Here is a 16,172-nt window from a genome sequence, read left to right as displayed (position 1 = left end):
GACATCCCCTCTGAATTGCCTCCGAATTGTCATCATCTGTCTACCTCTAAAGAGCAGGTGAAGATTGCCAGGTTGTCTACCCGTAAGCCAACGCTGTTTCTTTGCTTACTGATAAAATGTCAAACACACACGCACACGCACACACACACACACACACTCTCGTACAAGCCCACGTGATCGCACAGATGGAGGCCGATACCAAGTAGCCAGAGGCAGAGGGAAGCAACGGGTCAGTGAGCGCACACAAATGAACATTCCAGTTGAATAAACAGCAGCCTGCACTCCGCTAGCAGGGAGGAGCAGGATTATTAGCCTAGCCTTGCCCCCCCCCCCCCCCAAACCCCCCACCATCCACCTCGCAGATGAAAAGTGTGTGTGGGCGTGTGGACTACCTCAAAGCCAAGAATCTGCTTTTTGTATGCATTTCAATGATTAACTTCCATGCTACACATACTGAGGCAGGATTAATGTGTTTGCATGTGCTGATTACACTTCAGAGAGCTCTGTAAGCTTTTAAAGGCTAACACCTTTTTACTTTTTCTTTTCTCCTTTGGACGGGACAATTTAAAATGATTACATGATAATTAATTGGCTCCCTGTGCAAGCTGAGGTACCTTAGAGCAAGATTTTATCCTGACACTTTATTCACGATCCAAAGGAACAAAACATACTGCGATCTTACAAAAGCACAACAGATGTTAAAACTTATCTGATAATCTGGATAATTGAATTTAGGACCACATCAGGAATGGACATTCTACTTTTCAGCCAGCATTTGATCTCACTTTAAAGCATAGTTAAGGTACATGCCTTCTGTATTCCCACACCCTATGTTGACTGTATAGCAATGGCACATTCTCAGGATCTGTTCCTTGATAGCAGTTATTTGCAATCAGCAATCAATGCTGCTGCTACTGTCATGGAGGACGAGAGTGAGACAGTGAAGTGGCACTTAGGAAGAAGCCCAGACTCTTGTTGATGACGGCGGTGCAGTAAGCAGTAATGAATTGAATCAATTGTGAGATGTCAATGAATTTTCAGCCAAACGGCCTGTCGTAAAGTACTTTTGTTATTGGACAAAGACAATAAATGTATATATTGTATTAATTATTTATACATTAAGCATGTATGTGTCAAAATACCCCAAGGATGAAGAATTAGACATCCTGTACATCATAACTAGGGGTATCCCAATTAAAAATTAATATCGGATATTGGTCCGATATTATAAAAAAAACAAATATGTGATGATATATGCTTGCATGTAAAATGTGGGCTATAATGTACACAAACAGTCCTGCAGCGAGTTTACTTGTGCAAAGCTAGACAGCCAGTTAACATCTAAGGCTACCTTCACACTTTTTGTCAAATCCGATCTTTTTATGTAGTCGTTCAAATTACAAAAAAAAATGTGATGTCTAATGTGAATGCAAACTAACCCACATGCAGACATGACGTCACACCTGCTGCAGTGTTTAGAAGTAAACATGGCTCTCATTGTAGTCGGTCTACAGTACTGGCCCATTTTTGGAAATGTCAAAGATTTTGTGCAATCAACGTCAGCATTTTGTGAAAACGAATATCGTTTTTACAGGACTTATGCAGATCCCAAATACAGATCAGCAGGTACCAGCACGTAAGAAAAGTTGCTTTTGCATAATATTGCGAAACAAAATGCCAGATAATATGTCTTACCTTATACAGACACCATCATAATACTCGTATGTTGAAGCACAGTACAATCCATCAAGCGGTGCGGCTTCATAGCTTACCAAAGTCGTACTGAAACACGCCGTGTGTAATGTTCTATATTTTCAATGGAACATATACAATTTTGATGTTGTTTACTCGAGTCATATTGCAGTCTACACATACCTCTTATGTGTGACTGCCATCTACTGGTCACTCTTATCATTTCACCATGTACCAAATAAAATAGCTTTGAGGTCTGTAAGCACAACCAAAATTATTCCATACGCACCGGGTTATAAGGCGCACTGTCGAGTTAAGAGAAAATGAAAGGATTTTAAGTGCGCCTTATAGTCCGCAAAATACGGTACATGTCCACCAATAAGCACTCGTGGTTGGTCTTTTCTTGTATTTTAACAACAAGCTAAATTCACAGACAGTCCCAATATAAAGTGTTTTTGAGTGATAGTGAATCAAATCTATTTGTGACAGTCCAGATGTTTTACACGAAAAGCTATCATACTAATAATACCAAGTGGTGGTGCATTTTTATTTATTTATGCCATTTAAAGGCCTACTGAAACCCACTACTACCGACTACGCAGTCTGATAGTTTATATATCAATGATGAAATCTTAACATTGCAACACATGCCAATACGGCCGGGTTAGATTAGTAAAGTGCAATTTTAAATTTCCCGAGAAATATTCTGCTGAAACCGTCTCGGTATGATGACGTTTGCGCGTGACGTCACGGATTGTGCGGACATATTGGGACACCATTGTGGCCAGCTATTAAGTCGTCTGTTTTCATCGCAAAATTCCGTGTTAGTGAATCTTTTGCAATTTGTTTAATGAACAATGGAGACAGTAAAGAAGAAAGCTGTAGGTGGCGACTGGCTGCAGCAACACAACCAGGAGGACTTTGAGTTGGATAGCAGACGCGCTACCGTGAGTACAGCTTTGGCTTCCAAACATTTGATCGCTTGCCCGTACGTGCGTGCCGCTATGTGCATGTCACGTACGTAACTTTGGGGAAATATATGTGCTGTATGAACTTTACGGAGGTGAACGGTACTTTGGGCTGTGGGATTGAGTGTGTTGTGCGGGTGTTTGATTTGTATTGGTGGGTTATATGGACGGGAGGGGGGAGGTGTTTGTTATGCGGATTAATTTGTGGCATATTAAATATAAGCCTGGTTGTGTTGTGGCTAATAGAGTATATACATGTCTTGTGTTTATTTACTGTTTTAGTCATTCCCAGCTGAATATCAGGTCCCACCCGCCTCTCACAGCATCTTCCCTATCTGAATCGCTTCCACTCCCCTCTAATCCTTCAATCTCACTTTCCTCATCTACGAATCTTTCATCCTCGCTCAAATTAATGGGGTAATGGTCGCTTTCTCGGTCCGAATCGCTCTCGCTGCTGGTGGCCATGATTGTAAACAATGTGCAGATGTGAGGCGCTCCACAACCTGTGACGTCACGCTACTTCCGGTACAGGCAAGGCTTTTTTATCAGCAACCAAAAGTTGCGAACTTTATCGTCGATGTTCTCTACTAAATCCTTTCAGCAAAAATATGGCAATATCGCGAAATTATCAAGTATGACACATAGAATGGACCTGCTATCTCCGTTTAAATAAGAACATTTCATTTCAGTAGGCCTTTAACATTTTAACTATTGTGTGATGAATTTTGTATGTTTCATGACTTTTTGAACTGGTTGTTTTCTATCATTTGAATATAACCAAAGCACTATCACAAAATGCATTATCGAGTCATATCAAACATCAGGGGAGGCTCAGCAGCTTGAAAAAAATAAAAATAAACATCTATTTTTAACAGTGTTAAGCAAACTGCACTTATGTCCAAGAGAAAATGAAGTACGTTTTAGTCCCTGCGGTGAGTAAATAATTTGTGCTGAACAGAAATACACACATATGCAATTAGGCTACAATGGAATGTTATTCTCTGAGGGGGAGAGGCACACTTTAAAAAGTCCTGATCTAAAACAATTGTCAAAGTAAAAAGATAATTGTATATTTATAAAATACTCACATTGGTGTCTTTTCCAGACAGGACACATTCAGACTTCCTCTGCGGGGCAACAGGCCAGTGGATCTTAAAAAAAAAAAAAGTAAAAAAAATAGACAGGCTGAGCATCAGAACTTAAGTTTATTGCTTTTGCATGACAGGCCTTACAATGAGAGGCTCCTTGTTGATGTCGTGCAGATCCAGAGACAGGATATAATCTTTGCTGCCCACATACATGCGGTCGTGGTCTTCGTCCATGCGAAGAATTCTATAGTCGCTGGAGTTTAGCAAAAAGGAGAAGTGGTGAGCGGTGCCGGTCAACTTTAACTCTGTCAAGAGAAAAGAGGAGAAAAAAATGGTTTTGTTCAAGCTGCGGTGGTAGGAAAACATAGTGTAAAATTGGGAAACACAAATCACAGACGTGATCATATATGAGGCTGCTCCATTGTGGCGCCAAATTCTAGATTTATCCGCTGGTGTGCACTGTTAGGGCAACAGGGTTATCTTTACGACGCCAAACCTCCCACAAGATACAAATAGAGTAGCAAACCTTCAGAATATCCAAAGTGAATTCGCACAATACTATTCCTTATTATTATTTTTTTATAACACAATGCAACTGCTTGCTGCTCTTCTGGTGATTACAAAAATCATTGTGCACCTCTACTGTACTAAAAGACAATGCAGTTCAACTACCGGTATTTAAACAATAAACATGCTTAAATATTGAACTACTTTTAAATACAGACAATGCAATTCAACTACCGGTATTTAAACAATAAACATGCTTAAATATTAAACTACTTTTAAATAAAGACAATGCAATTCAACTACCGGTATTTAAACAATAAACATGCTTAAATATTGAACTACTTTTATGTTAAATATTTTATCATCATGTACCATTTCGGAAACAACAATAAATCAGATATAATGTAACATGAAAAAGCTATGTTGATACTAATAAGTAATATTTTTCTTTTTATACTATATATGTATAACGTTTTCTTAACCTTTTTAAAAATGAAAAATGGTTGCAGCTATTTTTTTTTTTTAGCAATTGAGTTATACATCCATTAGGGTTTTTATAAGTTACACTCATTAAACGATTAATCGAAGAAAAATAATATGTATCTAAGCTTTTTCTAATACATTAAATTATTATTAATTGGAAAGCACCATTGAGTACTTTAACTGTGAAGTTATTTTATTTTGAAGTCCTATCGAGTATGAGATTTGAGTACCCATTGAATATTTGATGTCAGAATGATGTAGGTTTTAGAGCAGGGGTCTCAGACACGCGGCCCGGCCCGCGAGACGTTATTTGGCGGCCCCCACCTTAATATGAAAGTTTAATGTTAGTGCGGCCCGCAAGCATACTTGCCAACCCTCCCGATTTTACCGGGAGATTCCAGAATTTCAGTGCCCCTCCCGAAAATCTCCCGGGGCAACCATTCTCCCGAATTTCTCACCCGGACAACATTATTAAGGGCATGCCGCGATGGCACTGCTTTTATTTTCCTTTACAACCTGCCGTCGCGTCCGCTTTTTCATCATACATACGGCGTGCCGGCCCAGTCACATAATATATGCGGCTTCTGCAGACACACGTAAGTGACTGCAAGACATACTTGATCAACAGCTATACAGGTCACACTGAGGGTGGATGTATAAACAACTTTAACACTGTTACAAATATGCGCCACACTGTGAACCCACACCAAAAAAGAATGACAAACACATTTCGGGAGAACATCCGCACTGTAACACAACATAAACACAACAGAACAAATACTGTATTTTTCGGATTATAAGTCGCTCCGGAGTATACGTCGCACCGGCCGAAAATGCATAATAAAGAAGGAAAAAAACATATATACGTCGCACTCGAGTATAACTCGCATTTTTGGGGGAAATTTATTTGATAAAATCCAACACCAAGAATAGACATTTGAAAGGCAATTTTAAATAAATAAAGAATAGTGAACTACAGGCTGAATAAGTGTACGTTATATGACGCATAAATAACCAACTGAGAATGTGTCTGGTATGTTAACGTAACATATTATGGTAAGAGTCATTCAAATAACTAACATATAGAACATGCTATACGTTTACCAAACAATCTGTCACTCCTGATCGCTAAATCCGATGAAATCTTCTTCCTCGTTGTCGCTCCTGGTATGCGCTGCTGGCCTTCCTTTCTTTTTGCTGCTCGATCGCCGTTTTCTGCTGCATATTTCACTACGTCCAGCTTGTAATCTGCAGTATATGATTTCCTTTTCGGTGCCATTTTTGTTCAGCCCATCTCAGTTTTTATAAGTTACCGCCAATGTTGATATGATCCATTTTAATAGCTACGGCAGTAGCATATAGCATATAACAGTTAGCATCCCGTGACCCACAATGCACTTCTGCCATGACCCTCCCCCGCCAAATTCTTATTGGTTGACGTGTGTGTGACGATTGCCCCCCATCTCCCAGATTCGGAGGTCTCAAGGTTGGTAAGTATGGCATACTTATGGCATATATTGTCAGAAATGGCATAAGGAACAAGTGATTAGGTTTTAGGGCTGATCGGGATCACCGCATTTATAGGATTTGTTTTTAAAGGTTTCTTTACTATTGGGACTATTGGGCCTGGCGGAGGTCCGCGCTCTGATTACTTTTATAGTTTTTATAGCAATTAAATTACACTTTTTATTTGACAAGCTGAAGGCTCAAAATAAAACTTGACAATCACACCGCCGTGCATACAAGTCAAGAAAACTCATAATGACCATTAGTTTGGTTCTCTTCTGTCTTTTCTATGACATCGATCCTGCATGGCTGCTGTGACTGATTCATTCATCATTCATAACATCATTCTTTAAAAACGCTGGCTTTGCTGCGCCTGCTTTCCAGCTTTGTCATGCTGTGATGCCAACGACAGTTCCAGCTATAATCTTCAGCTGCAAATTCTCAGTTTCCACAGCAGCTTGCTAACATTGCGACATCCGCCCTCCTTGGATAATTGAGGATATGAAAACCAGCCTTTTCTTCTGGTCCGCCCAGTGCCTCCCAAGCTTTTCAGCAAACACAGACAATCTTCTTCTCCTATTCAAAGTGTTCTTGGGAAAGGAGACCTTGAGAAAGGAGATTCTATTTGCAGAGAAGAGCAGAGGAGCTGCTCATGTTCCTGTTGAGTGGGAGCAGACAAACACTCCTGCTGATCTCTGGAACTCACTGACGAGGAATACGCAGCCACAAACACTCTACTCCACGAGGAGATGCCAGAACATCTGACTGCTTTACTTACAATAAAAATACACACATGGTCTTCTCCACTTGCAAAGGACTTGATCAAATAGTGACAATAGCGTGTATAGTGCCAGAAAGCCTAAAGGCTTCTCAGCTGCTGCTGTTGGTGTTGTTGGAAGTAGTGTTGTCCTGATACCAATATTTTGGTACCAGTACCGGTACCAAATGTATTTCGATACTTTGATACTTTTCTAAATAAAGGGGACCATAACAAATTACATTCTTGGCTTTATTTTACCAACAAATCTTACGGTACATTAAACATATGTTTCTTATTGCAAGTTTGTTTTTAAATAAAATAGTGAGCATACAAGACAACTTGCCTTTATTAGTAAGTAAACAAACAAAGGCTCCTAATTTAGTCTGCTGACATATGCAGTAACATATTGTGTATTTTCCATTCTATAATTTTGTCAAAATTATTAAGGACAAGTGGTAGAAAATTAATTATTAATCTACTTGTTCATTTACTGTTAATATCTGCTTATTTTCTCTTTTAACATGTTCTATCTACACTTATATTAAAATGAAATAATCACTTTACATTAGTTTTTGGGTGATACCACAAATTTGGGTATAAATCCGATACCGGGGGGGACCGGTACTTTTTAGAGGCGGTATAGTACTGAATATGATTCATTAGTATCGCGGTACTGTACTTGTACCAGTATACTGTACAAACCTAGTTGGAAGGTAAAACCAATCTTTACTGGATGCTGCTAGCTAACCAGAACCAATTTATTTTACATTGAGCACACACACACACGCACGCAGGCACGCACACACACAAGTGTAAAAGGGAAAAGTGGTGCAAAATGGCGAGCAACGCTCGGCCGCTTAGCCTGTGAAACTTTGTAGGGGTTTGTAGTGTGCTCCTTTCTCACTCCTTGTCAAATACACAACTAAATAGTCAACTGTTGTTGGTCTTTGCCTGGTAGATGTGACCCGACTCTTCTGAACGGCTCTTTAAAGTCAACCATGACATTTGCAGTCGTTTTTACTCGTGTATTGTCAATGAATGAGAATATGGTGCAGAAGTCATTTGATTTCAGGATTTCAATTGGGCCAATAAAGACCCAATTACATTTTTGATTAGAGTGTGAACCGGTAATTAACAATATTTAACTTTTTGTCCTATTTTCCAAGTTTAAGTGATTTTTTTTTTAGTGCAATAACTACAGTCATCAAAGTTATTAAGAAATACATTTTTGAAATATTTCACTTAGTGGGTAATGACGACCATAAGGGGTTTGGTGGGTCCTGCAGCCAAACCAGTTGACAACCACAGACAAAGTGTAGGTGCGTGGTGCACAGTGTACGCGCATGGTGCGTAGGATTGGGTAATGTATTCTTTCACATAATACAAAGGTGATGTGCAATATGCAAACCGTAAACATGCGTAATCAAAGCATAATCCTCCCCCTTCCCATTTGTGTTACTTTGCGGTGCTTCCCACTGGCCGTGCATCTTGTGCATGTCTAAACGTCGCCCGCTAAGGCAAAGATTGTGGATGACAAAAGTAGTCACTCCCTTCATTTGATGTTGCTATGAAATGCAGAGGCCTAATAGAAAATACAATACTTTCCTAACCATCTGTATCAAGTTAAAATGTAGTATTGTGACAACTCTAGTTCCTTTGAACATCTCTATAATTTTCACTGATTTAAACACATATTTAAAATGGAGTTCATGAATCACTGCTAGCTACTACAGTACATCACATTCAAATAAAAAATATGCATTCTTTCCAGCTTGCGAGTACCTACAATATTGTCAATATGCAAGTTATAAACATATTAGTGTGGTTTATTCAAAATAGAACCATTTTCCCAAAGCTGACCAGAGCCCTATGGCATATTGTGTTAATGATGTTTGGCCATGTGTGTGATATGAAACCATAAAAAAGCAATAAAAAATATATCATGCACTCATGGAGGGCTGCATATTTCTGATAGCTAAATGCTTTGTAAAGACCTAGGACTGCCTAGGGTGTAACAAAAAGAAGTGCGTCCTGCGTGTTTGCACATGTCTCTATTAAATTGCAATATACTGTAGATGCTGCAATATGCTGTAGATCTGTGGATGGCAAATAAAGTCATCCTTGTTTGGCACTTCATAAAATTCTTTATGTGAATATCCTCTTATTACAATGCCTGCAGAAAGATGGAAAACAATGACTGTAAAATGTTCATAACATAACGTTGGAATGGCTGACAGACATGCTGTACAACGCCTGCAAACAGCAGACGTGCCTTAACACAAATAACGCCTGTGGCGTGGTGAAATACCAACAATGCTACGACAACAGTTCTCCACCCTTATCACTTGTAATTCCTGGGCATGTTACAGAGTTTCACTGCTATTCTTGGGTTTGAAAAGACAATCCAGCCTTGATATTTTATGAAAACCAAAAGTTCAACTGCTAAATTCGACAATGACACCATGTTTCTCTACAAACCACAGCGCCTGTTCTATGTTACTGTGTTTCCCAGCAAGGACTTTGTAATTATTAGCAGACAAATTGAAGCCAAATGTTTTTTTTCTATGAACTTTGTCTTTTGTTTCACGGCCTCGGTAAATATGATTTGTGTTGGAGAAATATGTTCCTCATTACTTTCTTACAACAGACCTGCAGCATGTCCACCTGCTGAATGTGGTCATCCTCTGCTGAGGTTACTAACAGAACATGTACAGTATTTTCTCGCGCGGCTCAGAAGCGTACGGACTTTGCACACAGTACGTAGTGCCAAGCATAAGTCAGAACTTGAAAAACCCTCTTACTGCTTGGTGAAATAGGTAAACAAACTACGGCAAGTGAAAAATACAAAAGCTGTGAGGATAGTGACGAATCGTTACACTTCTAGATATGAATAAGAGCCTTTTCCAAAAAGACATGCTAGCGTCTAAAGAAACGTCTTCTTGTTATGCTCCCCAATCTCTCGCTTCTTATCCCTGCACACCAGCGTGAGTGTCTGCTGAGAGATGAAAGGGGATTTAGGGGAGGATGCAGGTTGCAGAGAATCCAACATACTTGTCCAGGCATCTGTGGCATGTCGGCTTCTCACTGGCTTGATGTCAAGGCGTGGCCCCGCTGTGCTGCGGCTTGTCTGCTGCCATACAAGCACAAATGTCTGCCTAAATAAAATAGGCTCTGCAAGTGTCTTGTTTGTTTTATGAAAAACTGTCCGAGCTGGTAAAACTGATTAAGTTTGTACACTACCGTTCAAAAGTTTGGGGTCACATTGAAATGTCATTATTTTTGAAGGAAAAGCACTGTACTTTTCAATGAAGATAACTTTAAACTAGTCTTAACTTTAAAGAAATACACTCTATACATTGCTAATGTGGTAAATGACTATTCTAGCTGCAAATGTCTGGTTTTTGGTGCAATATCTACATAAGTGTATAGAGGCCCATTTCCAGCAACTATCACTCCAGTGTTCTAATGGTACAATGTGTTTGCTCATTGGCTCAGAAGGCTAATTGATGATTAGAAAACCCTTTTGCAATCATGTTCACACATCTGAAAACAGTTTAGCTCGTTACAGAAGCTACAAAACTGACCTTCCTTTGAGCAGATTGAGTTTCTGGAGCATCACATTTGTGGGGTCAATTAAACGCTCAAAATGGCCAGAAAAAGAAAACTTTCATCTGAAACTCAACAGTCTATTCTTGTTCTTAGAAATGAAGACTATTCCACAAAATTGTTTGGGTGACCCCAAACTTTTGAACGGTAGTGTATGTCTGCAATAAATCCTGTTTTCTGGCACTACAATTATGTTACAATTATCAACACATCAACCAAATACAAGCAACACAATCTGCAGTAACCACAGGCACGTCTGAGGCTAAAAGATATGGAGTTATAGTTTTATGCCTTAATTTTGAGGTTCTAAAGGCAGAATTTGAACACAGAAAAATATATTTTGCAAGCACATACATTGCTATTTTGAGAATAAATTAAACTTGTAAAATCTAAATTGTTTGAGCAAATATTAATGTATTTTGTACTTATATTTGTTACTATGTAGCACAGTAAACCAGGGGTTAGTGCTGGTGCCTCACAATAAGAAGGTCTTGGGTTGTGTGAATGTGAGTGTGAATGTTGTAAATGGCAAATGGATTATACTTGTATAGCGCTTTTCTACCTTCGAGGTCAGTGTTTCCCATAAACTGCCAAGATACCTGTGGCGGTGGGGGCGTGGTTATGGGCGTGGTCACCATGACATCATCGAGTAATTTGCATAATTTACTACAATGATATGATTTTCTCTAAAAAGGCTCAAAAAATGTATACTTACTAATTAATAATAACAGTTTTGTTTTAAACGTCCATCCATCCATCCATCCATTTTACAATATAATTACAATACTTTATGTACATATTTATATACAGATTTGAACAATAAGTTATTCACTGAAATATATTTATTAATTGTCGTTCTTACAAAAAATATATCTTATAAAAATATAAAAGCTAAAATGTCTCTTAAAGCTCTGCCCCTTTAATTAGTGCATACTAAATAATTTAACTTCAGCCTACTACTACAACCATATTATTTACCAGCAACATAAAGTGAAACAGAGGCAGAGGTGTCCTGCCACAGTCAGTAACAAATAAAAAGAAAACAGTAGTGGTGGTAGATAGACACAGAGCTTCATCAAACATCTGATCCACTGAACAAAGAGCTCCAAAAATCTTCATCCTACACTTCTCTTTTGTAAAGTAAATCTGAACAGCCGATATGGGCATCTACATCAACTATATGATTTGCCTGAGAAGCTGGACAGGACAAAAAAAAATAAAATAAATAAATGCCGGAAAATCTATTTGTGGCGGCCTTAATTATTTCTCACACACATTCACACACAGATGGCGGGAGCTGCCATGCAAGGCCCTAACCACGACCCATCAGGAGCAAGGGTGAAGGGTCTTGCTCAAGGACACAACGGACATGACGTGGTTGGTAGAAGGCGGGGATTGAACCAGGAACCCTCAGGTTGCTGGCATGGCCACTCTCCCAACCGCGCCACACCGTGCCAGATAGACATCGTTGTCTGTCTATCTGTGTTGGCCCTGCAAAGAGATAGCGATTTGTCCAGGTTGTACACTGCCTTCCACCCATGTATAGCTGGGATAGGCTTCAACCACCCCCGCGACCCTGAGAGGAACAAGCGGTAGAAATTGGATGGATGGAGGGTTTTTTTACCCTCCATATTAATGTGCAATAATTACTGCTTTCTGCACGTCCTCTCTCTCTCTCAATCTCTGCACTTTCAGTTATTTTCTCTACACTCGCTTAAGTTTTGACATAGCGTTATGTTTGTAACAGAAAGGCAACCAATCAGAGAACTGGACAAATGTGCGCTCTGATTGGCTGTTTAGTCTCCAATTGGATCACTTGTTCCATTGCGGACAAATGTACAAAAATAAAAACAATAATGTACATAAAGGTTCAAATAACTATATTAACATTACAACTTACTTGTGTGGTCGTGCTGCACCAAGTTGTTGTTGTTCCTCGTTCATTTACTCCATTAGCGGTGAACTAATGCTTCCGGGATAATGTATTTGAACAAATGTACGCTCTATTGGCAGGAAGCATTGATTGATGGCTAATGGAGTCAATGAATGAGGAACAACAACTTGGTGCACCATGACCTGCTCAGTGGCCTAGTGGTTAGAGTGTCTGCCCTGAGATTGGTAGATCGACTATAAAAATGGGACCCATTTCCTCCCTGCTTGGCACTCAGCATCAAGGGTTGGAATTGGGGGTTAAATCACCAAAAATGATTCCCGGGCGCGGCCACCGCTGCTGCTTGCTGCTGCTTACTGCTCCCCTCACCTCCCAGGGGGTGAGGGTGATGGGTCAAATGCAGAGGATAATCTCACCACACCTACAGTATGTGTGTGTGTGACAGTCATTGGTACTTTAACTTTTAACCTCACAAGTAAGTTGTTTTATTTATTTGAAGCTTTATTTATTTGGGAATGGCCTAGATCGGGTGGTAGAGCAGCCGATCCCAGCTTTCGCCATCCTAGTCACGTTCGTTGTGTTCTTGGGCAAGACACTTCACCCTTGCTCCTGTAGGGTCGTGGTTAGGGCCTTGCATGGCATCAGTGTGTGAATGTGTGTATGAATGAGTGAATGTGGAAATAGTGTAAAAGCGCTTTGAGTACCTTAAAGGTAGAAAAGCGCTATACAAGCCTAATCCTATTACCATTTAAACTTTATGGGTAACATTTTATAAACATTATGATATCAATTTATTTTTGTACATTTGTCCGCAATGTAAAAGTGATCTAATTGGAGACCAAACGTGAGCCAATCAAAGAGTGCATTTGTCCAGTTATTTTTGCTTCCATTTACTGTTTCCCTCCATTTATTTGCCACTACTTCTCTTTTGGTCTGAGGGCTGGACCCTTTACCTGTCACTAATTGGCAATCAGGAAGCCTCTTTTAAGCCAGACAACTGGATCATTTTGCATCATTCTGCTTTGTACCTCAACCTGTTGCATAGTTTTCTCTACATTCCCTATTTTTCCTTGTTGCTTTTTGCCCTACTGATTTTGCGTTTTCCCTAATAAACAGGTTTTAAACCTGCAGTTCGCCTACTGTCTCTGCATCCTGGGGTGCATACCAACAACACTAACACAAACCATAACATATGTGCCAATGTTATGATAATGCATGACATTTTAGTAGGCTTTTGCGTTAGGCACGGGCCAAATTTGTAATTTGGGTTTTTAACTGAAAATCTTTGTGAATACTTGGCTATTCATTCAAATTAAACACCCTTAAAACACACAAGAATAGGTCTTGATCCCTTAGCCTCCCCTGAATCTTAAAGGTCCCATATTATCAGCTGGATGAGCCACTCTGTGTATACGCCCATCACATCATAGAGGAAAATTTAGAAAAAAAAGGGAGAAAAAGCAGGCTTCGCTACAGATCTTAAAATAAAGGCACATTGTTTTGCTTCAGTGATTATGTTACCCTAGCATGATGTTAAATTGTAATGATAGCATGTCCCACACACACATTGGTCAGGATGATCAAGAGTCAACCGAAAACAACTAAAAAGCAATTAATTGGAAGCTGCTGGAACACAGGTGTCAGTGTCCACAGTCAAGCGTGTTTTGCATCGCCATTGACTGAGAGGCTACCATGCAAGAAGGAAGCCCTTGCTCCAGAAGTGACACCTTAAGGCTCGTCTAAAGTTTGCTGCTGATCACATGGACAAAGATAAGACCTTCTGGAGGAAAGTTCTGTGGTCAGATGAAACAAAAATTTAGCTGTTTGGCCACAATACCCAACAATATGTTTGGAGGAGAAAATGTGAGGCCTTTAATCCCAGGAGCACCATTCCTACCGTCAAGCATGGTGGTGGTAGTATTATACTTTGGGCCTGTTTTGCTGCCAATGGAACTGGTGCTTTACAGAGAGTAAATGGGACAATGAAAAAGGAGAATGGCCTCCAAATTCTTCAGGACAACCTAAAATCATCAGCCCGGAGGTTGGGTCTTGGGCTCAGTTGGGTGTGTCAACAGGACAATGACCCCAAACACACATTAAAAGTGGTAAAGGAATGGCTAAATCAGGCTAGAATTAAGGTTTTAGAATGGCTTTCCCAAAGTCCTGACTTAAACATGTGGACAATGCTGAAGAAACAAGTCCATGTCAGAAAACCAACAAATTTAGCTGAACTGCACCAATTTTGTCAAGAGGAGTGGTCAAAAATTCAACCAGAAACTTGCCAGAAGCTTGTGGATGGCTACCAAAAGTGCCTTATTGCAGTGAAACTTGCCAAAGGACATGTAACCAAATATTAACATTGCTGTATGTATACTTTACCCAGCAGATTTGGTCACATTTTCAGTAGACTCATAATAAATTCATAAAAGAACCAAACTTTATTAATGTTTTTTGTGACCAACAAGTATGTGCTCCAATCACTCTATCACAAAAAAATAAGAGTTGTAGAAATGATTGGAAACTCAAGACAGCCATGACATTATGTTCTTTACAAATGTATGTAAACTTTTGACCACGACTGTCTGTGGGAATTAATGTAACTGTTTCCTATTACAATATAATTTTTCATTTAAAGTTGCAAGTGATAAACGCTTATTTAGTGAAACAAAAAGAAATGTAAAACTGCATCAATATACATTAATTAAAGGCCTACTGAAACCCACTACTACCGACCACACAGTCTGATAGTTTATATATCAATGATGAAATCTTAACATTGCAACACATGCCAATACGGCCGGGTTAACTTATAAAGTGCAATTTTAAAATTCCCGCCACACTTCCGATTGAAAAAGCCTTCGGAGGATGAGTATGCGCGTGACGTCAATCATTGAACCGGAAGTATTGGTACCCCATTGAATACAATACAAAAAAGCTCTGTTTTCATTTCATAATTCCACAGTATTCTGGACATCTGTATTGGTGAATATTTTGCAATTTGTTTAATGAACAATGGAGGCTGCAAAGAAGAATGGGATCGGTGTATAGCGGCGGCTGTAGCAACACAACAAGGATTACTCACTTGGATAGCAGACGCGCTAGCCGATGCTAACCGGCCACCGCACGGATGATCGGGTGAAGTCCTTCGTCGCGCCGTCAATCGCTGGAACGCAGGTGAGCACGGGTGTTGATGAGCTGGGCAGATGAGGGCTGGCTGGCGTAGGTGGAGCGCTAATGTTTTTATCATAGCTCTGTGAGGTCCGGTTGCTAAGTTGCTAAGTTAGCCTTAGCGTCGTTAGCAACAGCATTGTTAAGCTTTGCCAGGCTGAGATCTATTAACCGTGTAGTTACATGTACATGGTTTAATACTATTGTTGATCTTCTGTCTATCCTTCCAGTCAGAGATTTATTTATTTTGTTTCTATCTGCATTTGAGACAGATGCTATCACGTTAGCTCGTAGCTATCACGTTAGCTCGTAGCTAATGCTAATGAGCTTCGTCGATGTATTGTCGTGGAGATACAAGTCACTGTTAATGTCCATTTCGGGTTCTCGACTCTCATTTTCAAGAGGATATAGTATCCGAGGTGGTTTAAAATACAAATCCGTGACCCACAATAGAAAAAGGAGAGAGTGTGGAATCCAATGAGCCAGCTTGTACCTAAGTTACG

The 16,172-nt window shown here is 39.7% G+C and overlaps 1 protein-coding gene across 4 annotated transcripts in view; it reads right to left on the bottom strand.

Moving 5' to 3' along the window:
• Positions 1-16,172, bottom strand: part of sema3fa (sema domain, immunoglobulin domain (Ig), short basic domain, secreted, (semaphorin) 3Fa) — a 121,319-nt gene that overhangs the window by 48,037 nt on the left and 57,110 nt on the right. For all 4 annotated transcript variants that reach the window (XM_062049335.1, XM_062049332.1, XM_062049341.1 and 1 more), the window contains exons 3-4: positions 3,893-4,053; positions 3,749-3,811 (exon numbers count right to left, since the gene is read on the bottom strand). In XM_062049335.1, coding sequence (XP_061905319.1) covers positions 3,749-3,811; positions 3,893-4,053 — 224 coding nt within the window. The remainder of the gene's footprint in view (positions 1-3,748; positions 3,812-3,892; positions 4,054-16,172) is intronic.

Source organism: Entelurus aequoreus, linkage group LG01, assembly GCF_033978785.1.
Source record: "Entelurus aequoreus isolate RoL-2023_Sb linkage group LG01, RoL_Eaeq_v1.1, whole genome shotgun sequence".
Taxonomy (NCBI): domain Eukaryota; kingdom Metazoa; phylum Chordata; class Actinopteri; order Syngnathiformes; family Syngnathidae; genus Entelurus; species Entelurus aequoreus.
This window is presented reverse-complemented; position numbering and strand designations above follow the sequence as displayed.